The following is a 25,272-nucleotide window of genomic DNA, read 5'->3' as shown; positions in this document are numbered from 1 at the left end:
CAGGGCAGTCCTATCAGGGTGCTCTTGGGCACAATTCATCCTGCTCACCTGAAATGAGCCACCTTAGGAGCTGGAAATCCCTAAGGGGGAATCAGATCTTTGAAGTTCCCCTGGGACAGCCCCAGGCCCTGGGGAAACACAGGGCTGCCCTCAGGTGTGTTCTTATGTTGGCACATAACCCATGTGCCTATGCAAAGGGAGAAGCTGAGCTCCAGCACAAAGGCATTTTGCATCTGGAGGACGTGTTCTCGATGCAGCAAAACATCTTTGTTATGAATGTAACATATGTGGTACTCTTCCTCTGTTTGGCAGGAGATAAGAAAAACAGAAGCAATGCAAAAATGAAAACAAAATGGAGCATATAAGCATCGTGAAACAATTACAATGCTGCATCTCATTAGGATCTAAATCTGGGATTGCCAGTCTTGTTTTAAAACCAGTTTTGTTCAACACCCAGTGACAGAATTTAAAAGCTGACATATCTTGCTGTATTGTGGGCTGCAGTCACAGCTGGTGTAAATCAGAGTAAACTAATGAAGTCAATGGAGCTTCTCTGATTTACACTAGCTGAGGTTATGGCTCAATAAGGTTGGGCTTGCTTTCTAGGAGTGTTCAAGGAAGCCAACTTCTGTGTGTCCTGTGATGAAGTGGTTATTTATAATGGCCTTCAGTGTGGTTTGGAGCCAAATTTCCACATCAAAAGTAGCTTTATAAGAGATATCCTTACAGTGAGGTTCAGTGCAAAATCATGACTTCAGAAGCCAGCTTTTCTCATGCACTCAAGTATTTGATTTCAGCCTGAAAACCATTTGAGAAGCCAAGAAAAGCAGAGCCATTCCTGCCTACTTCCCCAGCTCTGCTTCATCTTTGAGTCGCCTGCATATCCAGCAGGCCCCGACCTACACTGCCCATTTATCAAGGCGAGTTACTCTAAGTGTCTGTTTATTTTTGTTCAGAAATTCCCAGTAAGACAGACAAGTTTCATGCTTAACCTGAAAAATTGAGGAATGGGGGTGGAGTTCTTAGCAGAGTTCCAGAGCTATTTGTTTGACTTGGCCCCTGGAGGAAATAAAACACAATAACGTGTCCCGCAGTCACAGCGAGAGGTGGAGGTCACAAGAAAACAGATCATGGCTTTCACAGCTCCTCAGCTTCACTGCACTGAGTTATGGCTCCTATTGTTTACTTACTGGATTCTCCACCCTGTGTGCACGCTCCAAACATTCAAAAAGCAGCAGGTCTCTGCTTCAAAGGACTGACAGGCAAGAGAGAGACAGAGAGGAAAATCTGTCCTGAAGCTGCAGTAACCTCCTCTTCAGTTTGATCTGAAGGGTCAGATGTTCTCAGAGCCCTCAGCTGACTCCTGCCATCTGCTGAGCCATCTCTGTGCTCTCCTCTGCTGAGTTAAACTGCCAGACTCTCATGTCAAGGATGTTCCCAGCACAACCAAACTTGCTCAAGGTGGGCTTTTCCAGAGGAATATTGTTTTTTCCTAGGAGAACCCTGCTTCCTGCATGTCCAGTTTCAGTGTGGTCTGTCAGCTGTCCAGGAAACATCACAGGCTCTTTCATTGACCTTGCCACTTTGAAACAGATTGATTTCTTTAGAACTTAGTGCTAACAATGCATGTCTTGATCTGAGCTGTTGAGATCCCAAAGCAGGGCTGAAGCCTCTCCAAACCTCCTGATTGCTTTCTGCATATCCTCTGGAGAACGCTGCCCTATTCTACACATCCTTAAGTGGGTTTAAGCCTCCAGGAGCTCACTGGAGACAGCGTTGTGGCAATGCTTCCAAAAAGGGAAACTTCTGAACTGCCAGCAGCAGAGAACTCCACACACAGACTGAACATGGAACACCAGTGTGTAAGAGCCTGCCTCACATCTGAACCTCTCGGGAAGTACCAGTTTCTCCTAAAAAGCACTGGATCATCTTCCTCTTTCACACCCTCAGCTTTTGCTTTTGGTCTCTTCTCTCTTAACAAAACACATGATAAATATTTGCACATTCAGAGCTGCAATCTCCTTTTTCAGGGATGTTCCTGGTCCCTCTTGGGAGATGGTTGGAGAGCCCCATTCAGTCACTGATCATTCACCAGCCTCCCAAACCAGTTGGGGTTTTTCTCAGTACCCAGCACACCAGCTGAGTGCTGTCTCTGTGGGTATTGAAATATCACTCACTGTTCTCCCCTTATTAGGTTTTTTCTATGTTGATAATTTTTCTTTGTATTTGTGACTTAATATGGAGCCCAAGTGAAGCCAGAAAATAATTTCACTAATCAACCCATCATGTTTGTTATTTGCCATTTGGGTAGGCAGTTCCACTAAAGCATCAAAAATACAAAAGACTTCTGCTCCCCTCTACTTGTGTGCCTTGATCTAAGGACTATGACTAATTGTTCCTAAAAGTTTGTTGTGTTCACTTGTTACTTAAGAGAAATAATTTTCTACTTACATATTTCACAAAGACCTATTATTTTTGTTGTTACATTACTTACATTCTCCTCAGAAACACAAACCATAGAAAGATCTACTATCACCTGTGTGCTCTGATTTTTTCTCAGCTTCTCCAGATGAAGCAAGTGTGGAGATAGATTTTTTTTCTTAGTCCGGACATTGTTCAGTTTTTTAAATGGTTGAGGACACTCAGTCTTTCTGCTTTTTAACCCAAACCAAGCAGAACTCCTACCTTTTATTTTCTTATTTAATAATTTCAAGAAGTAGTTGTGTTTGGTTGTCTCAAAATCAAAAGAAATTCTCTTCACTGTGGAATATTTTAAAAAGAGAATTCTACCAGACAAATGAATTTACTTTCTGTTAACAGTCTCACAGCCTTTAAGTACTTGGCTCTAATTTTGGTTTTTAATGCTTGTCTAGTCTTACTAGGGTTGAACTGGAAGGCAGTCAGATGATTCTCAGATAACAGGCAGGAAAAAGCAATGTAAGCCCCTTATCCCAGAGGAACTAGAAGCGGTGAACTACGCACAAGTAACAAAACTGGTTTCCTCACCATCAGAACTTCTACTGAGCCACAGAGTTTCAGAACTTTCCTCCAATCTGGCTGGGGCAAAGACAGGAAACTGCATCTTCTGAGCTTTAGAAATAGATCTTAAACATGTAAACATCAGATATTATGCCCCTGTCTTTTAAGTAACATTTATATTATCTCAGATAAACAGTCTTGCTGAAGTTAGTCTGTAATTGACATCTGACACAGTCCACATTGCAACAGATATGATAAGTGCAGTAAACAGCAGAAATTATGTTTCTCTGTTCTCTGAGAAACATTCATATTTCCTTGCACAGATAAACTTTATTTTGTTGCTACGCAACTCTCACACAACAGACCACATTCTGCAGTAAATAAGAGCACAGATTTTACAACTGGAGGGCAGGCATGTGGCCTTTTGGGTTTTCTCCCCATTTCGAGTTCCAGCCCCAGCTTTAGTTCCCTTTATAATATTCCATCATTTCACTACAAAGCTGCCTCTAAAGCTCAGTAAGGGATATTTCAAACCGAGCAAAGTGGGGGAGTCAGAATGCACGAGGCTGATGGGAAACAAATGGTGGAGCTGGTGATGTCAGTGAAACCATGAAATTAAGGGTTTTTTCTCTTTTTTGGTCTTCTTTGAAAATGAACATTAAATTTTCACAGCAAGATATTCAAAACCTGTGTGGCCTTTCCCTGCTCCCTGTAAAACTGCCATACCTGCAAGGGAGGTGAGACAGGTGAAGAGCTAGCCTTGGTTTTACCCAAGAAGAGAACAGTATAGTCTTACCTCCTTTATTCTTTACAGCTGCAAAATGTCTCCTGAATTCAGTGGATATTTGGGTTGCTCAGAGAACACAGGCACAGGTCCTGCATGTCTCTGCATCCTCCTCATGAGCAGAGTAAAGAACACCGAGATTTATCTGACTTAAGGGTGTGCATGAAACTCAATAGAGCCACTAGGCTCTTCCCAAGTCAAGGGTTAATGCCTCAGTTATCCAAGTTTCCCTTTTGCACATGGCTGCAAATTCTACAAACTCTCCCAGGCAGCATCAGCCTTCCCTTGCCACTATTAGCAAATCAGTCCAGGTGAAAAATGGGACTCTGAGCTCCAGATGGATGCAGCTGGCACAGTTTGGGCTACAGGGACTTGCAGTGGCCAAGGGTCTGACACACATCCAATGCATGTACATAGCAGCTGTCTGATTGCAGAGGGGCTTGTGCCACTTAATCAGCTGAATTTCCCCAAATTTCCCCAGTTTTGCTTTGCTCTTTGGTTCCTTAAAACAAAGACTCCTCTGGGCTCCTACAGCCTACGTGCCACAAGCCCAGATGCTTATAAAGTCACTAGGGAAAGGACACACTGTTCAGAGGAAAGCAAGATTTAATCTCTACAATCTACAGACTAGTTTCTCTAAACAGTGAGCAAGAAGCATCTTTTGCATTTTAAATTTCAGCATTTCTGTTTATAGTTTCACTTTAACAGCTAAATTACTCCCAGGCATGGAAATTAATTATCAGCATTTGTTGCAAAACACCTTGAAGTTTCTGTGCTGGTCTTTATGTATAAAGGCCCATCTCTAATCACACAGCTTTCATTAAGAGCCTGAGAGATTTGGAAGCACCTGTAAAATTTGCTTTGAGTTCTTTCTTCAGCAAGTGATTTCCTACAGAGCAGAGCGTTTCCTCAGTCAGGACTGCAGGAGGAGGCCCACAGAGGGAATGCAGTTGGATTTTGTCTGGAAGCACAACAGGCCATGCACAAGGCAGGAGTCTTCAGACCTAAATCTTGGAAAACAATGCATGATGTCTTCGGATCAGTGTCCTGTCGATTTCTTCCACTCTCCGGCATCCTGGAGGAGAAGTTGCAGATCAGTTCAAGCCCCTGATTTTCCAACCCACTCTAAGCCTTTTCTTTATCTGCCTCATAAAAATCTCCATTCTGTCAGATGAAATCCACCCCTCAGCAACCAAAGATTTGCCACTATTTTTCTATGGATTTATTGCTCTCCTTGTGAAAAAAAACCTCACAAAATAATGTTTTCACCTAATCTACTCAGTTCCCCATTTATAAGGCAGGGATAACAAGTCTTTTTCCCATTTCTCCACAGAGTAAGTTGTTTAGATTGCAGACATTCCCCTCGTGCAAGTTGCTATAGCACCTTGCCTGGGGCAAATGAGAAAATGTGATTTTGGAGAGGAAATGCTGATGTCCCACCTGTCAGTGCCATTGCCAGGCAAAACTCCTCCTTCAGCATCTGGAGAACTTCTTTTGCTCCTTCCTCACCCTGGGAGATTAGGAGACAATGAGAACTATGATGTGTACGTTTATGTGTGTAGGCACAGACAGGTATACGTGTGCCAAGAAAGGTTTTCTGCACAAACATAAATCCTGAGGGTTGCTCATAGCAAATTTGAGCAGACAGCAAATCAGATGATGTGGATGCACACAGATGCATCACACACACACATATGTGCATTTAATAGGGTTAAACAGTGAGTTCAGGGATCTGCAGCCAGGCATTTGGGCTTTCCCCCACTTACCTGATAAGCCAGGCCCCAGAGGACAGGTCTCCCAACAAAAACAGCTTTGGCACCAAGAGCCAGGGCCTTGAGAACATCCGTGCCTTTTCTCACACCTCCATCCAGGAACACCTCCACCTTCCCCTCCACAGCCTCCACGATCTCAGGCAGCACATCAATCTAGGAGAGAGAAACCAGGAACACAGCTTGGCTGCTCCTGAAGCTCTATTTATTTTTTGAGCCAGTTCTTACACAGAGGATCCAAGCTTTACAGCAGCTTAATGAGCAGTTGCATGCCTAAATATACACCCAAAATAACACAGCTTTGTATTGAGAACCAGCAGTGACTTTGCAGGGTACAAGGTACGTACGAAGGTCAGATTTATTTGGAGAGTCACATAAACAGAATGAGAATCAGCAGGGTCTCAAAAAATGGGCATCTGACCCCATGACACATATCTGACACAAGCCAGTATCTGAATCTTGTGCAGAATATATGAAACAGCAGCATTAAGGAAGCCTTTTCATGGTGTTACCTCCCAAACTTCCAGCCTTCACTAGCTTGGGGATGAAATTGGATCAGCTCACTTTTTAAATAATTATCTTTGCTCCCTATTTAAATTTCCCATTCATTTATCCTGAGGGCCAGCTCAGGAGCCCAGAGGCAGAGTGTGTATCTACAGACAAGGAGTGAGAGAAACACATGCCCGGAGGAACTTAGAGTTGGCTGAAAATTTTTAATTAATGTACGTTCCCTCTTGAAAATGCATCTAATTACAGAAATGACTAAAGAGAAAAACTTAACATTAACTTTCCTCTAAATTTTGAGCAAGGTGGGAGGTAATTTCTTTTAATGCACATGTGTGCTGCTTTCACTGAGCTCTGCTCATCCCCTTTCGCAGCTTATCCCCTACACCAGTGACACAAGAGTAAGGGGGGAAATATTTTTACTGTTCTCAGGTTACAAGTGTGTAACCAGGGAATTAAGTAATTCCTCTTGCCATGCAAGAGGTCCCAATGAAAGGATGAGCCTCCTAAATCCAAGCCTGGAGCATTAATTACAGGGCAAATTTTCCTACAAGGCCACCTAAATAGTTCCTATTCATGAAAATCAGGAAAGGAGCACCACCAGAAGCCAAGTATTAAGGAGACTGGAAACAGTGTGTGGAAGTAAGACAAAAGACACACAAATTCACATCTTTCAAATACGGATGTAATTCATTTCCTTTCTAATGGATAAAAATGACTAGAAGATGGAGGGAAAAAACTTGAAAGTGCACTTTGTTTTGAGATTTGGATTAAAATTTTCTTGAAGTTTGGCGCTTGCTGTGATTTTCCCCCTCCCTTTGGTTTTGCTCTCTTGCCAGACATATTTTGGATCTATTTCTACATCCAGAGACCACTTTCTACATCCTGACAAACCGTACCAACATTAAAGTGCTCTAATAACTAAGGCATGATGCAAACAATAATTAAAACTTAGATTTCCTCAATGTGTAACTAGACACTAGAAATATTGACCAGCTTGGGTTCAGCTCATGATCTGAAACCCCACGAAACTGAAGCAAATTATTATGTTTCTAAATCAGAACCATTTCACATGACCTGATACAGATTCTGTATAAAAACAGGCATTGTGGAGTAGTGTTCTCTGTACCAGAAACCCAGGGAACACATCAGTTTTAGCAGTTTTCCTCTGCCCTGTGGTGTGGCAAAGGAGTAAATCCTAGCAAGGAGTTTGCAAATTTCTCTTCTGCTACAGCTGTCAAAAATTAATTTGTATTTCTTGAGCCTCATGAGTTCCTCAAAATGATGTTTTTAACAACCTTTTACATTGTTGCTGTTGGATTACCTCACACACAGGCTTGCCCAAGAGTTTCAAATGCTCTCAGTGAAATTGGGGAATACATTCCCAGGAGGTGACAAGAGGACCTGTTCCCCTCTCCCTTCAGGGAACCAGCATGGAAAACAGGAGGTTTTTCATCGAGAACATATTGGAAATACCCAGAGAGGCACAACTGGGCTTTGATTCCCCTCCCTTTTATTCTCTTTTTATTTGTGCAGCTTTCCCACACCAAATGAAGCAAGATGAATGATGACTGGAACTTTGGGGTTTTTCCTTCATCCTGAGCACATACTTTTTCATTTTCCTTTACTTCTTTCTTTTTTGCCGACGGAGAAATACTCAAATCCCTTTCACCTTTGGAAAAGTCATGGGGTAGCATGACAAGGAAAAGGAAAAAGGAAAAACTGTAATTTAACCACTCTCTCCCTTTTCCAAAGGTGAAAATACTTGAAAGGAGAAAAATGGAGAGTTTCATTCTGCTTTTAGCTGTTCCTTAACTGCAATCTTTCAGAAGCCTCCAAAGAATATTAAAAGAGGAAAACTGACCCTAATACAACCTTCAGTGTGCTGCAAATGGCAACGAGGATTTTTCAAAAAAGAATGAGAAAGATGACATGGAAGAGGAGAGTGGAAAAAAAAATTCTGAAAGATTTTCCAATTTGATCTACCAAGGAAAGGCTGTGTCTAACTCAGAGTACGATGTGACATACATAGAGAAGTGGAGAGAGGTTTTTACTCATGGCTTAAGGCATAGAACACTTATTCCAGGTTTTTCCTCCAGCTTCTGCATGTTCAGAGAAAGCAAACAAGAACCCAAAAGGCAGAGAAAATTAGAGATTACTGGAGCATATTGGCATCAGTACTCACAGTAGCAGGGACCCCATCAAGCTGTCGTGCTCCGTGATTTGACACCAGGATCCCGTTTACCCCAAGCTTTACAGCTTCTCTGGCATCATCAGCTAGGAAAAAACCCAAACAGGATGTGTCCCTCCATAAGTGGGAGCTTGTAGACACCACAATCAAGGAATCACTAAGAAAACCATTGTCAGCTCATGTAAAGCCACCTGAGGGCTTCAGCCTTCCAAAGCCTCGCCTCAACACAGAAAAAGGTTTTATCTTTAAGTAATAAGCTTGAAATGTTGGAGCAGAACATTTTATCCCTTTGGATCGGGAGCCACCTTGGTTGCTAGCCCTTATTTTCTCTATTATGTTCCAGAACTCATTGGTAAGAAATTCCTTTGCTGAATGATTTTGTCTACTACAAAATTACTGGCACGACGGTATTAATGGTGGCGTTGGGGACAACAGCAGGCACTTCTTTAGGCAGCTGCTCCCACAAACACCGTCCCTGGTGGGTCCCTGGTGGTGCAGGAGGAGGTGAGAGCCGTGCCCTTGCCCTGTCCCAGGAAGCAGCAGGGTACCCACCCCTGAGGATGCCCTTGAGCACGATGGGCAGCGAGGTCAGCGCCCGCAGCCACCTGACGTCCTCCCAGCTGACGGTGGCATCGATGGCCTCGGCGACGTACACGGCCAGCCCGCTGTCCTCCCCAAAGTCCTTCCCTGAGGAAAAGGCCAGATCACTGCTCGAGAAGTTCTTCAGGCTAAAGAGTGACACAAGACAGAAAAACAGCCTGAGGAGGATTCTCTGCAGTCACCATGGGTCCCTAATGGCAGCATGCCTGAGGCAAAACTTTGCTGCAGCGCAGGGCAGGACCAAAACCAGCCAGTCCCAGCAGGTCACATCCCCCTCCTCAGTGAGCCAAAACCTTTGGCTGACAAAGCATTGACAATCAAAACAAGCATTGGATCTTTAATGTCCCATCCAACCCCAAGTCTTGCTACTTTCTGTGATGGTTTTGTGATAAATCTGGGACAAGTTTCTCCAGGCCAAGGAAATAGTCTGACTTCTATAGCAAAATAAATAGGTCTGGGTTTTGTTCTTCAAATCCAGGGAATTCAGCTGTGAGAGGAATAGGGGATCAGGGAGGAAATAAAGTTTTCTTATGCTCCATGAAACAGATGGATGTCCATGAAGCTTTGCAAAGAATTCAGAATTTTCATCTGTCCAATAAGGCCAACAGCCAGCCTGTTTACCGTGTGTCCCTTTTATACATTCCATTGTAAAATGCAAAGAGGAAAGGAAGCTCATGGGAAAACATTGCTGTTACTTGGGTTTTTCAGCAACAAAATCTCCCAGGTTCTAGCACATCCATGTCCCAGTTGCCCTGCTCTTCTGAAACCGTGTCCTGTTCCACATTGAGCTATTTAATACTCACTTTTCACATTTTGGGAAGTGCATGAGTGTTTGTGCATGGAACCTGGCTGGTTTCACTGCTGATTTCATGCCTGCAACAAGCAGCATTTCACATGGTTTTTCTGTTCAGCTCCAGGCCCAGAAGCAAACGAGAAAGGAGCAGGCTCTCAGCAAGATCCAGCTTTTCAGCTGGTTTGTGGAGGGTGGGGTGCCCAGAGAAAAACAGAGCCATGGATAAGATTATATAAATAACTGTTGTTTTTCTTGGCCTGCAGAATGCAAATCAACACTTGGATGAATGTTGCCTTACATACATTTCAGAGCACAATGGCACCTTGTTGTTGCTTTGAAACTTTGTTGAAAAGCCGAAGCCAAGAAAAAGTTATCACATAAATGAGCAGAGCCCTGCGCTAGGAGAGTTTCACTGTGGCTCTGCAACAAAGCTCTGCCCAGGCAGCACTCAGGGATCTGCAGTGATGAATTGGAACCTTCAAGGATTACTCCAATTTCTCATGATTTCATCCTGTTCACTCAAAACCTTGTTATATTTGGGCAAATATAACAAATATATTTGTGGTGGGGTCAAAGTGCTTCAGAAACTCTCTCCCGCTTTCCTCAAATGTCTTTAGATTGTTGGACTCACATTCAAGAACTCCTCAACCCCAGGCCTTAAAATTCTATTGCCTCTAAAAAGTAAGCTATTTTCTAATTGCCTAATTTTATCTTTTAAAGTAAAAGGTCAGTGTATATTGGTAATGTGTCAAACACAGATCTCGAGCACAATTACAACACAGGGCACACACCAGCGTGGTACATTTTCATGTTAGATGTGTTGGGGCTTTTTTGCTTTCTGGTGCTTTCCCCCTAAAACTGTACTTTAACAGAGAAACCAGGGCAGAGGTCAGTTCCTCTCTCAACTTTCATCTCTTAGGTGCAAGTACAAGTGCATGGGGGAGAGCCAACACTCATGCTCTGGAGGGGTTTTAGCCAGCAAGGTAGAGAAGAGCAGAGCCCCATGGCTTATCTTCCTTTTGAACAGTATGGAAATGAAGAAAAACTCTGGATGAGATTCTTGCTAAGTACATATTACTTACAGCATGTGTACAGTATAACACAACAATCTTTGGAGACATAGGAAGAACAATTCAATTTCACTGACAATATACAAAACTAGCTTTCACCCAGAACTCACCTCAAAGTTTATCTGCTTCAAAATGCATTAAGCTATTTTCTTTGTCTCTTCATTCTCATGCTGTAAATAATTCTAACATGTGCCATGGTAGACTCTGGTTTTTACCAAGAGCTACATGCAAGAACCTCACAAGATTTTTAGCTTCAAGTCCTGGATATCCCATTGAGTAAATATTCTTGCAGCCAGTCCTTGGCTGCTCGAACGGTGCCAGCGCTTCAGCATATGTTTATCAGGGGAGTCTCTAGTCTTATCAATTTGTATTTACAAAAGGCCAAGCAAATCAGCACTTAAACACCATTGTAAGGTTAAAATCCTGGTTTAACTCTGTTAAAATTGAAATCCTCATTGCCCCTGCAGTGGGGAGGAACTAGAATTAGTACTGAAAACAATGGTGATGCCACAAATTCTGAGATGCAGAAAATGTCCCAAAACACACTGTGGGGTAAAAATTGCCCTCATGGAGAATTTAGAAAGATTGATATCCACATGTTTCTGTATTGGAATAAAAGAAGAGTTGGAGTTACTTGAAAAGGGGCTCTGCAGTTGGTATCAACATGGTCCTGGACCCAGAGCAGTGTCATAGGACAACGCAGGAGCAACCATAACATCTTTTGGAAGAGCAACCTTAACATCTCTTGGCCCACTTTTGGAGCCCAGCCCATTCTGCTGGTGGATCCCAGTTCAACATCAGAGCAGGTCACTCCAGGCTCTGCCCTGTTTAAATACAGCAAAGAGCACATTGATCCGTGCACAAAGAATTGCCCCACGTGTCTCACTCCAGCAGCCTGCCTGGCACAGCATCTTTTAGCGTGCCAAGAGCCGGGAAAGCTATGTTGTGCTGCAGGCAGACACACGCACAGCCGCACAGAGGCGCTCCCGGCCCCAGCATGTCCCCCAGCACCCCGCGGCGCCGTCCCAGCCCCTCAGCCAGCAGCGGTACCTGAGGTGCGGGGGCAGCTGGAAGCGGTTGCGCACGTCGGCGCGGCGGCGGCCGAGGTAGGGCGTGTCCACGGTGAGGAAGATGCCGCGGAAGCCGGCGCTCTCTGCGCGCCGCACCAGCGCCGCCGTCACCCGCCGCTCCTTGTACGCGTACAGCTGCAGCCAGCGCAGGGCGGCCGGCGCCGCCGCCGCCACCTCCTCAATGGAGGACGTGGCCCAGGAGCTGAGCATCATCCCCGTGCCCACGGCCTGGCACGCTGCGGGAACACAGAGGGACAGTCTAAACAGGAGCATTCAAATAAATGCACTTAAAGCTTCCAGGTTTTTGGGTGCTGCCACTTCGCCTCCCAAAAATCGCCCTCTGCATGGGCAGAAGTGAGCTTTTTTGGGATGCCCATTCCTAAGCTGGAGCCTGCTTTGCTCTATTCCTGTCACATCTCACAGCAGACACCAGGGAACATATATTGTCATGGGAGCACTAGCATTGTGCTGGCAGAACTCGGTACATCCCTCTGGGTGTGCAGAGTTGCCAGGACCCCTGCCAGGGGGCTCGGAGACCCTGGCACACAGCCCAGAACACCTGCAGGTTTGATTATGACCCATGGAACAAAGTACCAGCTTTGTATGAAGACCTGAAAGCCACAGAGGTTTAAGTAGTGTAATAATAAAATTATCACTAGGTGAAAAAGTAGATTTTAGGGTTTTTAGAATAGGGGTTTGAGGGACGAGACGGAGGGACTTGTGTCACAAACACCTTTTATGGAAAATCCTTTCCTTAGGATTTTTCCTCCTGAGAGGCCTCAGGAACAAAACGCAAACAATGGTTATCTGCTGCTGTGGAATGCAACAGGTGGATCTTTGATGGGCCCACATTGGATGTTCATAATTAATGGCCAATCACAGTCAGCTGGCTCGGACAGAGAGTCCAAGACACAAACCTTTGTTATCATTCTTTGCTATTCTATTCTTAGCCAGCCTTCTGATGAAACCTTTTCTTCTATTCTTTTAGTATAGTTTTAATGTAATATATATCATAAAATAATAAATCAGCCTTCTGAAACATGGAGTCAGATCCTTATCTCTTCCCTCATCCAAGAACCCCTGTGAACACTCTCACAGACTTGGGCATGTCTGGCCCTTCTTCTTCATCTTCTTCTCTGCCTCCATCTTCTGCTGTGATGTTAGGGATTGGTTTAGAGTAGAAGCTCACTATCTAACATAGGTGATAGATATTGGAAAGTAATTGTAAACATTGTATGCATAGTTTGTAGTATAAAGAGATCACACAGCCCCGGGGCAGTCAGGGTGCCTCTGTCGGTCCTGCTGGACGCACCTCGGCTGGACAGGAGAAAAAAGTTATAGATAAGACACAATAAACAACTCTGAGACCAAAAACTGAAGAACTCCGATTCATTCTTTGAACATTCAGGCCGAAACAGAGACTTTCCATTTGTCTTGGGGCTGCAATAAACTGCAAACCCCCAAGACTGTGCCAGCATCAAACCAGGACAGGCTGCCAGCCCAGGCTGCACCAGCTGACCTCACACAGATAAGTTCTTCTGAACCTGTCACTCATTCTTTTTGGAGTAATCTGTCACTTATTGTAAAATAAAGTGAAAACACTGTAAAACTCAGAAATATTACAGAAAGCCTCGTTTTCCTTGGTCTACCACAGTATGCATATTTTTAATGTAAATGGACCTCTGTTTCAAGACGTCATCCCCAGCCCATGGAGGAATTAAAAAGTGGTCTTTATGACAACATTTTATTAAATAAGGATTACAAGCCTCTTGGAGTGGAAACTTATGAACAGCTTATTCAAACAAATTGGTTACACCCTCCCAGGGCCACCAGCCAGTTTTCCCTCACTGGAAATCCAGCAGCAATCACCCAAACCCTTCCAGTTTGAAACCATCTCCTGCCCCTGCTTTAAACTGCTGGACACAATTCCCTCTGTACTGGGAATGCTGCAAACCCAGGAATTGCAAAACCCTCACATCAGATAAGGGAGAAATGTAAATGTTATGGTTCAAGCTGCCTTTAGGTATCCATTTATTTCCATTTTTGCCTTTTATTCTCACGCCTACCTCTATTGCAAAAGCAAAATTTAGTTAGAAACTGCACAATAAATAATTTTTGGTGAAGAGAAGATATGAATCATGGGATATCACCATATCCTTTCAACTTAGCTGCCCATGTAGCAATAGAGAAAATAGTGCCTTTCTCTTATTTAAGATCAGGTTTAAGCAGTTTGGTTCAATGAGAGTTCAGCCATCCCAAACTGGCTGTTATGGCATTTTCATGCAAGCATGCTCACAAAATTCCCCTCGTCTCTCCTGCAAAGTTCACAGCTCTCTGGTGAAGCACCAGCTCCACACACGCAGTTTAGGTCTCTCAGGCAAATCCAAAGTTCACAGACAAAATTTTTCAAGGTTTTAGAAATCCCCAGTTTCAGTTTTGGTCAATCTGTGCTTGATCTTGATCATTTTAAAGCTTATTTTGACAATTTTTAGACTTCTAAAACCATGAGATACAGAGGCTGCCAGATTTGCTTGGGTTTTTTTCTACCTCAAATTAGGTTTCTCTAAAAATAGCTCCAACTTCTCACACATTTAGCTGCAATTGAAGAAAACAGAAGCAATTAATTTCCTCTAACAGCCATATTTTACACTTACTTTTGGGGTGCTGCAAGTTATTATTTCAAATCAGTCCTACGACAGCCATATTCCCACAGGATGCTCTTGCTGCAAAGTGTGACATTTGCCAGAGTTTAAGCACGAGATGTTTTTGTAAACCAGCCTTTCCTCATGCCATTGCATGATTGCTTTTAGTTGCTTGTTCTTTTTGGATTTTTTTTCCCCCAGGTCTTCTTTTAATCCTGAGCCTTGCCCAAAGGATTAATTCACCCTTGTACACCCTGGAGGCTCCTGTTGGGCTCTGTGACAGCAGAGAGCACAGCAGGAGCCACGCACAGGGAGCTGGGGAGCCCATGGGATCACAGAAAGGTAAAGAATCTCTCCCTCACGCCAATCCAAACCTCCCCTCTGGCACTTGGAAGCCATTCACTCTGGAAAACTCAACTGAGGTGTTTCACACAGCAACAAATGGGGCAGGATGCACTGGGGAGCCCCAGTGGGGAACACAGCAGTGACTTTTCTTAGCCCTTTTTCCATCCTGAAGCCTCAGAGCATCCTCCCCCACCATGCCTCTGGATTCACATTAATTTTCATATCTCAAAATCAACCTCACCTTTTGATCACCACACAGGTAACAGGGTCCTGCTGCTTTCACTGTGGCTGAGCACAAAATGTAATAAATGGCCAATTCCCCTCTTCCCAGTCACAGCCATGTCTGACGGGCAGAGGAAACCCAAATTTCAGTGCTCAGCATCACAGAGAGAAAAGGCACAGTAGCAACCTGTTAAGAGCCAAAGGAACAAAGGTGTTGCTCCCTCTCCAGTGGGAATGACAGAGCTGCCAGAAGCTCTGTAAAGCAGGGGGAACAGAACAGCTTTGCAGTCAGCACTGCTGTGCTCCATTTGGCAGAGCAGAGGGGGCAGGTGATGGTGAAACCCTTCCTGCCTCAGCAGCAGCCTGGACAGGGGCAGCAGTGCAGCTGCACAGGGCAAGCACAGAAAGCCCAGCCTGAGCACTGTCAGGGACAGCTCCCAAAATACCTGGCCAAGAGCACAGTCAGGTTCTCAGCCTGATTTTCTGCCATTCATGGAGAAGCCAGGCTCTGCAATGCTGTTGTGAGGTGAAAACAGGAATTTAAACCACTCATTAAGTGCAATATGGAATGAGCAGGAGTATAAAGACAAATCTCAATAAAATAATGCTACAGATCTGTTCATGATCAATTAAGGTTGCAAAACACCTCATCTACTTCTTGCTGAGCAGCTGGGTGGTGCACAGGATTCTGAGTCAGGGTACTCAAAGTGGGTCCTGTTGGTTTGCAAGCACAGCATGAAGTCAGGGTGGCAAAGGAAGGCCTTGGCTTGGAGGAACAGGGAATCTGCTGGTGGACAAGCAAGAGGAAAAAGATCCCATAGAATCAGAAGGGTTCCATTGAAAAGTGTTTAGAGAACAACCTTTTGCTCTTTAGTGGCAAAGATTATTCATCAAATTTGGCAAATATTTTTAGTCAGAGAGGTTGAAATTGGAGTGGGAAGGATGAGAAAAAAACACCTAAGTCAAAATGTCATGTGTTGATCTTTTCAAAATGGAAATGTTTTCTCCTGAGCTGACACTTTTGTTTCAAAACAGAACTATAGCTAAAAGCATTAGCCAGTAGGAAAATGAAATAAAACATTATGTTTTGGATCAAATGAAACATTTCAGTTAATCCAAAACAATTTTCCTCCCAATTTTTCAGTCTCTACTGAACAGAAAATCCATTCTTTGGAAAATTGCCACATACACTGATGAGCTACAACTAAAATGCCAGGGAATATACTTGAAGGAAGACCTAGAAAAACTGGGACAACTGCCAAGGTGCATGAAATTGTTTCAAGGACAAGAGAGCTTTCTCTGTAAGGAAGGACTCCTGCTACATTCGGACAAAAGTCAGAGAAAACTGAGGAGCAGCCTTATTACAGCCTGCATAGACATTTTTAAAAAGTCATTATTTTAAAGTCTAGCTAATAGGAGTAAAGGCAACATGTGGATTTGAGGCTGTTTGACAAGATTTGACCATTAATGCAGTTTATTCTGCTCAGAGTGGACTCACCTAACCTTTGAATAACTTACATTATATTGGCTGGCCTGTCACCAGCAAGTCTTAAAATGACAACTGGCTGTTTTCCCTAGAAAAGATTATTTACTCACACAAAAGCACTGCCTGTGAAGGGTGTTTGAGCTGACAGACCCTGCCCTGCCCTGGGAGGGTGCACACCCTTCTCCAGCAGCCTGGCTGCTGTGGGACAGCATCCCTCAGGGGCAGCAGGCCCCAGGCCCTGACAGGCCCCAGAGCCAGAAGCTGCGAGGGCAGGGAGTTCTGAGGGACACCATGACACGCCCTTGTCCCCAGAGGGGACATTGACCCTACAGCCATGGCCAAACCTGCTGGGAGAGCAGAGCAGCTCCAAGCAAGACAATTCCTGTCACTCCAGGGAATTCTTTAAGCATTGTTCCCGGTGCTCAGGGAAGGAGCTGCCATTGCTCTCCTCACCTCCCTGCTCTGCAGGGCAGCGTGGTGAGAACCAGGATTATCCCGGAGCTCAAGGCTGACTGGTGGCACACAGGGAGGCTCCTCTGGGAACTGCTGTGCCCCACCAGGAGGCAGGGCACTGCCTGGGAAGGGACAGGACTCGGGCCATGCTGTGCCTCTCAAGGACCATGGCCACGGCAGAGGCACCACCCCAAACAGCACATCCTGCACACCAAGAACAGCCAGGCTTATGGAGCATGCCAGGCTTGGCAGCAGCCACAGGGCTATGGATCAGGCTTCCTTGGCTTGTGCAAACCCATGCAGCTGAAGCAGAAGCTGAATTAAAGCAACCAAGAGTTTGCTCACTCTGTGCCACCTCTGGAACAGAAGTTGGATGTGGCAAACCCCCTGATCCCAAGGGTCCCAAGTTTAAGAGAACCCTTAAACCAAATATGTACTTTACAGCTGATTTCTGTCATAAGGTCAAACCAAAAGCTTGGCACCAAGTGCCCCTCTCCTCCTCTAACAGCACAAAACCATTCTTTTTCTCCCCCAAATGCCAGTGCAACACAGAGGATGTGATTTTAACACCGCCAATCCTTTGAAAGCAATGAAAAATTTGCCAGCTCCAATAGATAAGTTTACTGGACCACACATTTGAACTTTTGGTGGTGCCAGTACACTGACCTGTGCCAGCTTGGAAACCCAGGAACATTAAATGCAATAATCATGTGTTAAAGTTTGCAAATGTGGCATTCAGCCTTACTGCACTACTCAACTTTGCATGCCATTGAAGATTTATGCCTTAAAATGTGCCCAGGTGCAGCATCAGAGGAATGTTTGCTAAGAAACATCCTGAATGTTGCGTTCCAAATCTCGCTCTCACCGTCGCATTAATGTTTGCACTCAATGTTTCAGAGCTCCCTCCCTGCAGGACCTGGCCCAGAAGGGACCGGCGGGGCTGCCAGAGGATGGGGCAGCAGCAGCGGCCCTTCCCGGAGCGATCCGAGGGGCTGCAGCGCCATCGCGTGGAGCAGCCGGCACCTACACACAGGGAAAGCAGCGGCGGATCCGCCTAACTCTGCTGGGCGGGGAAAGCGCGGCCCCGAACGGGCTGAGAAATGGGAGAGGTGAGTTTGGCACAGACAGAGCTGCAGCTCTCACCCCCTGCACAGCACAGCACAGCCATGAGAACCGAGAGCAGCTCCCGCTGCAGCGCTCACAACTCCGCTCGCTTCACACCAGAGCTGCTGCACTGGGCATGGAAAGGCTGCCAGATGAATAACCCAGCCGTGCGCAGGATTAATGCTTTTTTAAACATCACCTATTTAGGTTTCGTGCCCTTTTCCTTTTTCCACTGAAATGCACAGCCCGCACCCCTTATTCAGATTTAGTGCCATCCTGCAGCTCGAGTTAAAGGAGCAGGAGACAGTTCTCCATCTGAATTCTGGTTAGCATCCTTTTGAGCAGCAGCCTCTGGCAACATCTTTGTGCAGCTTCCAGCCCAGAGGGGCCTTTATCTCACTGCCTCCCTGGGATGCTCTCAAAGAGCTCTCTTCCAAGCGAGGGTTTTTGCCAGGCAAAAAAAAAGGCCTCAATTTCTGGAGTCAATTCTCTAACGGGAAGAACGTTGCTGTGACAATGTTTACAGTAACACAGAATGTATGGATGGGTAGATAGGTGTTTCAATTATATAGGTAACAAATTATTCCCCTCTTGTATCCTTTATTCCCTCCCCCCCTCCCCCCCCGTTTCATAGAGAGGGAAACCACAACAAGAGTGAAAGAGTAAAAAACAAAGGCACAAAGGCAAGAATCAACCCCGAGCAGCAGCTCAGAGCCCGCAGGAGCCCGAGCCAGCCGGGATGCCCAGGCAGGCCCCGCCCTGTCCCTCCCCGCTCACCTCGGGCTGTGGCCGTCTCTCCGAGGGGATGAGCCATGCGCTGCATCGCGGTGGCGGCCACGCACACGGGCACGGTGACCCTGTGCCCCAGCACGGAGGTGGACAGGTCCATCACCGACACGTCCCTGAGCACCCGCGGGTACAGCTTCCACCTGCCACACACACAGATACGCCGGATTTCAAGGGCTGCAGCAGGGGAACGCACAGGAGCAGCTGGTGCTGCTGTCAGAACCCCACTGTGCCACCCAGAGCTGCAGCAAAACCCCTGCAGGTGCTCCACACCTGGAGGGACCAAAGAGCAGCGAGGGTGAAGGAGGCAAAGAGCCCTTGAACATTTCTGGCTGGCGTTGTTAGAAAGGAAAGAGAGGAGCTGTAAAACAATGAGGTTGTGGTGAGCCCCAGCCCCCTGAAAGCCTCGGGGCAGAACTGGGTGCCAGAGGCTGTGTGCACACGGGAACCAGCAGACACGGGATTATTGGTAACACAAGCCTGGCCTGCAGGCTTGGAACTCCCTTTTCCAAAACAGAGCAAACTAAACCACACTTAACCTGAAATTACAGTTCACTGCAGCCAGGCTGCACACACAAATTTACCTTTTTTCACCTCCCACCCACAAAACAGCATCAGAAGACCATGATCCCTATTAGGGCATCAACTAGGCACCATAACACCCAGGGTTTTTGGAGCAGGGCTGCATTGCTGGGGATACCCGTGCCATGGGACTGGTCCCATCATTTAGGGCTGTCACAGCACTGCCACCACTGGGAGCCACAAGAGGGGGTGCCACACCTGGGGCTGCCTCTCCTGAGCTCAGCCAGGCCAAAGCCTCGCTGCAAGCACCGACTCCCACCGAGGCCTGCCTCCCTCCCTCCCCAAGGGCTCCCATGGTTTCTGAACTGTAACTGCAGAGAAGAATTAAAAATGTATGGTCTAATACTGCTAATACTGCAACTGCTCAGCACCAGAATGCTCAAGACTGATAATATTGTAATTACCAGCACAGAGAGAGAACCAGAGCCACTGCTACCCTCCAACAGGGAGCAGAGGTGAGCTTGGGCATTAAAATGAAAATCTGTTTTATAGAAAGATCAAGAGACATTTCCCCAAAAAGCCTGGGGCAGATCCCACCTTTCTGAAGGCCTGGGGCTGTGCCAGCTCTGCAGGCAGTGCTCCCCAGGGAGGAGGAGGACAGTTATGATGCTTGGAATGAGATGTGTGGCTGTGCAAGTCAGCTGTGCTGCTCAGTGCCAAGACACACACGGCAGGAACATCTCCTCACACTTGTTTCCATGCCATTGTAACACTTTGTTATTTTTCAGGGGAGGATGGGCTGAGGGTGGGACAAAGAAAACATCACTACTATCTCCCCCTTTTTTCCCTAATCCTCATTCTGAAGGCTTCCACTCTGCCCCGAGGTATCTTTTCCCAGGAAAGAAAGAAAACAAAAATCCCTTTATAACCTTGCTGATTTATGCAGTCAAACCCAAAAGCACGAAGGATGTGAAGCATCTCCCCTGCTCCCCAGGCTCCTGGTTTCTCACACTGGCACCTGCCTCTGCCATCTCACAGCCAGCCTGTGAGGGTCAGTCCTGAGGTACAACATCCCTGTGGTGCTTCTGGCTGGGAAGAGAAACAGGAGGAGCCAAAACCCTCCCCGCAGTGCATGCAAGAGAAGTGATGCAGTCCCAAGCAGAGATCCCTGATCAGGTCACCAGCAGGTGCTCCTGACACAGAACTCAGCACTCCCACAAAAGCACCAAGACACCAGAGTATCATTGTCCCTCAGTAAAACCTGCTCTTGCTTTGGGAACTCGGGTGTTTGCAGCTCTAAGTTGGACAGACGCTTGACACCAGTGTGGTCTGGGCAGGGAAATGCCCTTCCCAGCAGCAAGGGAAGCTCACAGGCAGCATTTCCCCACCACCAGGGCACACTCACTGGGCTGCACACAGCACCTGCTTCCTCCAAGTCCCTCAGTGAACATTTCCTGCCCATTTTGGAAAAAAACTTGGATTTATTTTAAATTCATCATCTCCTCTTCACCCACATGTTTCCCAGCCAAGTCCACACGGGTGTGCTGCAACCAGCAAGTGAGAGTGAGTGCATCCTTGTTCCCAGCTGGAAGCAGGAGGTGCTGCAGAGGGAAGGCAGCAAGCACTCCCAATTCAGGCAGCTCCAGCTAAAAGCTGTTTGGAAGGAAGGATTAAAGGGAAGGAAGGGGGATTAATCTTTTGAGGTCTTTGCTTTTTTCTCCATGCTCAAAAAAAATTTGAGCATGCAGTGGGGTAAGAGGGAAGCACTAGCTGCTTTCAGTTGGGAAAAACATGGAAATTTTCAAACTGCACCATATTTTCAAGCATTTCCTCTTGTCCTCTCCTGAGCTGTCCCAAATCCCCTCGTGCTGCAGGGCAAGAAGCGCATTTGGACAAAGACAGTGCTCAAGCCAAGCCTCCATCCTAAACCCAACCCAGTTTGCTGCCCTTCTGTCTCCTACAGCTCTACTTCCCTTCAGGGGCTGGTGCTGTGCCAGGCTAAGCAGCAGCTGCTTTTCCTTGGGGAACGTTCTCTTCCCTCCCAGCATGTTTTGCCATCCACACTCTTTTTGTGCTGCACTGGGAATCTGAGGTGAAAGACATCACAACAACACAACTGAATAATTATTCCAAGCATTCCTTTCCTTTTCTGCCCTGAACTTCCCAGACTTGTCTGACCCAGTCCCACCATCAGCCTTGCTTTTCTAACCAGTGTTTAAATTACCTCTGTGGCCATTTTAATGTCTTTAACTGCTATAAGGTAGCAGGAAGTTTGCAGAAAGCCCGCCCTGATGAACTCAACTGATGAATTGATGATGCACTGCTGAAGCAGCAGCTGCTGCTCCTTGCACACGACAGAACTAGGCAGCTTCTCCCAAGGCCTGCAGGAATTCCGTGGCAGGGTGGATTAGCAGGAGCCTGCTCCACATCACCCTCCTGGCATGCTGAGAGGGGAGGCTCCAGACTCATTTCCGGAATGCCATCAGCCAAAGGCATCCTGACAAGGTCTCTTCTTCATCCTCTCTTCTCCATCCAGGCCCCTCACTTCTGTGACAACTCCAGAGGGGATTTCAGCTCCAGACAGGCCTGGGAGGACACTCAGCATTCCAGGGTGCAGAGCAAACCCAAGGAGAAGGCAGGCAGGCACCACAGGGAATGACAGATGCTCTGCCATCCCAAATCATCCTTCCTGACCTCACTTCTGCCAGGACCATTGGAGAACTATGCATAAGCAATACTTTTCTGGCCTCAGCAGAACACACTGATGTCAACACCCATGTGCTGGTTCTTCCCTCAGTCCCAGGAGAGCTGCTGTACCTGGGGTTAAACTCACCTTAAACACTGTCCTTGTGGAGGCAGCTTGGACTCTGGGAGCTGATTACACAAAGCACCTCAAGGCCAAGAGGCCAAGACATTCATTTTATAATCCAATGACTATGAATTGTGCTGCTCCAAAAATTGCATGGAGTATTCTAAAGATACTGCAGGATCTAGCAACACAACCATCCATTAGGGTCCATTCTTAATAACAGTAGTAATACTAGTCCTTAAAAAGATCATCTATTTATTTCTCCAGAAATGAAACCTTTGCCAAAAAAAAAATAAAAGAACTCAGATGAACCCAGCACTGGTTTTGCACCCTCACACCTCACCTGAATAATCCTGCACCATGAAGGTAAAGCCTAACCATTCCTGCTTCTGGTTCAGCTTTGTGCTTTCGCTTCCATTCAAATTTCCAAGTATTTAATAATCTGCAAATTTTCTAAATCAGACTGAACCCTGCAATTAAGCTTTCTGACAGGAGAAATCAATGGCAAAAAAAGCTGAACATACTCCAGTCTTTCACAAAATCATCTGACTTGGTGATCTTTGTGCCTCGGGGGTGTAAAGTCCATCTGACTTTATTTACCCACAAGCTGCAGCAGGAACAGCAGGACTGTGTGAGCGTCAGAGTAAGCAGCACTTCCCTACCTGTAACAGCTGGGCCAAGCTTCTCCCAACAGCATCCAGGGGAAAAGAAGGGTTCTTCAAAGCCCCTTGTGTCAAACAGATCTTATAAACTTAAATATTACTAAGTCTTGATAGCAGGGTCTACCTTTTAGGAATGTATTCCCAGGCATCCATTGCAAACATGGTCTAAGGACTGTTCATGGCAGCATTCCACGTGCTGAGAAATGGGGATCTTGTTTTATGTTGGATAAATACAAAGGGAGGGAGAGCAAAGACAGAAACCCCTCCCAGCCCTTCCTCCCCACTCTGCTGAGGGGCAGGGACACAGCACTGAGGGACTTCCAGCCACACCAAGAGTCACTGATTTCTTTTAATGTCTCAGGCACTGCTAATGAGCATCTCCTTCAGTCCCAGGCTGCCTGCAAACACCACAGTTTCAAACACCTAAAACTGGAGGGCTCTACTGAAAATCTGATAGAAGATTCAGGAAAGATGAGGCAAGCCTGAAGCCCACAGGCAACCAGCCTAATGCAAGGGGGTCTCTTATCAGAGGAACCCATCCCTGTGGCAGGAACAGCTTCAGAGCAGGGCTGCCCTTATCTCCCTGCTCTGCTGCTGCCAGCACAGCAAGGGATGTGCCCAGCTCTGTTAGCCTGTCTGGCAGCTTTAGATCCCACCTCAGCATGATCAGCTTCAGCAGTTACAAGCCAAATATTCACTGCTCCTGCAGTTTATTGCCTGCAAATGCTCCTTGGAGAGTCCTTCCCTTAATGTCTCATTTTGCTTTTATGAGGGCAAGTAGCATCAGAGCATCTGGAAGCATTAAAAAAGGTACAATAAAAATCAGGTGAGTGCTGCTCCATCCTCTCCTGCTCCTATTCACTCCTCTTTTGGCTGTGTTTGAGCAGGGGAGTTTCTGTGATGGCAGCTTCTGCATGGAGCTAGGAGGTCTGGAATAAGCACTGGAGGTGAGTTGTCTCCTCTTGACATTATAAAGCTTTTCTATGCGTGTCCTTAATTTTAAGGTTCTGACTCTTTGAGATCCTGCTAAATGAATTATCACAGAGTCTCCTACAACCTTCAACTTGCATCAGATTTCAGCTGAATGGCCCAGAGCCTGTGGAAAAGCAACTGGAGCAGTGAGTAGCAAAGCAGAGAGGGAGAAAAGCAAGGATAAGCCAGGACAGTCATGGTTTGTTTGGTTAGGATCAGAGGAACTAAAGACAAAGCCTTAGCAAAGACAAGTGCAGGGGTTAAACGCCTGCACCAACAGAGCCCCAGAAGGAAGGAGATGTCAGCAGCTGTCTGAGCAGCTTGACTGGGCTCAGCTGGGCTGGGGGGAGCAGCCTCCAGCTGCTCCTGCCCTCTGCCCTGCTCAGGGACATCTGGGAGCAGGGAGCCAACTGATGGATGCCATTTGTGACACTTCCACAGCAAGTGCCCCTGACTTGGTGCTGACCTTGTCCTTCTGAGGCTAAGGCTGACCTGAGCCCAGGTCAGTTTAGAGGGTCAGTCTAAGTCAGAAGTGGTTTAGAAAAGTTCCCAGCATTTACAGTACCCCCTGGTGAAGGGCTGACCTGCTGGAAACCGCTGAGCACAGCTCAGACTGAGCCCTGGCTTTCCCCAGGGCTGGGAAATGCAACTCCTTCTGCAGCTCTCATCTGGGAAGGCCACAGCACTAACTCAGTTCAGGAGAACCAAGGAAAAGGCAAAACTGACTAGGGACCTAAAAAGTACAACTCTACCCCAGGCATCTCTTGTTGGCACTGTAACCAAAAATGTAGAAATTACAGCTTCATTGGCTGATTAAATACTGGAGCTGAAAGACTCTGAAAAGAATTTCTGTTAACAAAAAAACCCAAATGCAGGTAAAACTAAAAAGGTGCTAATGGATTTTAGGGACTGCTTTTTGACAGAAATTGTTAGGTGGAGGAGTGAAAGGGGAGAGAGTTGTCCTGAAAAATCAGCTGAGAGTCTTTCTGCTAAAATAGAAAGACGTTGCAGAAAAATTGAGTTTTGTTCACAGAGAAAAATCTAAAATTGCACCACTAAATCCACCAGAACTTACACCCCCTGCCTCCCACCCCAGGCTTCTGGGGAACGCCTCCTACCTGGAGAACGCTGCCACATTCTCTGCCAGGGTTTCCTGGTCATCCGCCCCAGAGCTGTAATAATCATACACAGACTTGGGCAGGAAGCTTCTGGCATACTCCTCAAAATCTGCAATGCACACCGGCCTGCCAGACATGGCTGCAGGTCCCGCTGGCTTACTGTATTCCCACTCCTTTAAACTCCAGAGTTCTGCCTGTAAATCATTAATATGGGACCTCATCAAGAGTCCACTTGTCTACATTCCCCCCCTTCCAAAAAAAAAAGTACACTAACTTCTTGTGTCACACTGGACTTCAGCACCATCTTTTAGCTCATGTGGTCAAGGCCAACCTAAACCAGAATAAAATATGGTAAAAAGGAAGAGAATTAGTAAGCAAGGAAAGAAATATA

The 25,272-nt window shown here is 46.2% G+C and overlaps 1 protein-coding gene across 3 annotated transcripts; it reads right to left on the bottom strand.

Annotated features, from left to right (window-relative positions):
* Nucleotides 1-4,351: 4,351 nt before the first annotated feature.
* On the bottom strand, nucleotides 4,352-25,084 carry HAO1 (hydroxyacid oxidase 1). 3 transcript variants are annotated; one of them, XM_026793240.2, is made up of 8 exons: nucleotides 24,882-25,081; nucleotides 18,790-18,941; nucleotides 11,741-11,996; nucleotides 8,780-8,955; nucleotides 8,222-8,313; nucleotides 5,530-5,688; nucleotides 5,204-5,273; nucleotides 4,352-4,838 (listed from the first exon to the last, which is right to left on the bottom strand). In XM_026793240.2, exons 1-8 carry the CDS (start codon nucleotides 25,016-25,018, stop codon nucleotides 4,768-4,770), a joined length of 1,113 nt encoding a protein of 370 aa, XP_026649041.2. In that variant the 5' UTR covers nucleotides 25,019-25,081; the 3' UTR covers nucleotides 4,352-4,767. The 3 variants fall into 3 exon arrangements, with proteins under 3 accessions (XP_026649041.2, XP_074392720.1, XP_074392721.1); XM_074536619.1 differs by lacking the exon at nucleotides 18,790-18,941; XM_074536620.1 differs by lacking the exons at nucleotides 4,352-4,838; nucleotides 5,204-5,273; nucleotides 8,222-8,313 and having other exon boundaries at nucleotides 5,550-5,688; nucleotides 24,882-25,084.
* Between the last annotated feature and the right edge of the window lie 188 nt (nucleotides 25,085-25,272).

Source organism: Zonotrichia albicollis, chromosome 3, assembly GCF_047830755.1.
Source record: "Zonotrichia albicollis isolate bZonAlb1 chromosome 3, bZonAlb1.hap1, whole genome shotgun sequence".
Taxonomy (NCBI): domain Eukaryota; kingdom Metazoa; phylum Chordata; class Aves; order Passeriformes; family Passerellidae; genus Zonotrichia; species Zonotrichia albicollis.
The sequence above is the reverse complement of the archived record's forward strand: the minus strand, read 5'-3'. Positions and strand labels throughout refer to the sequence as shown.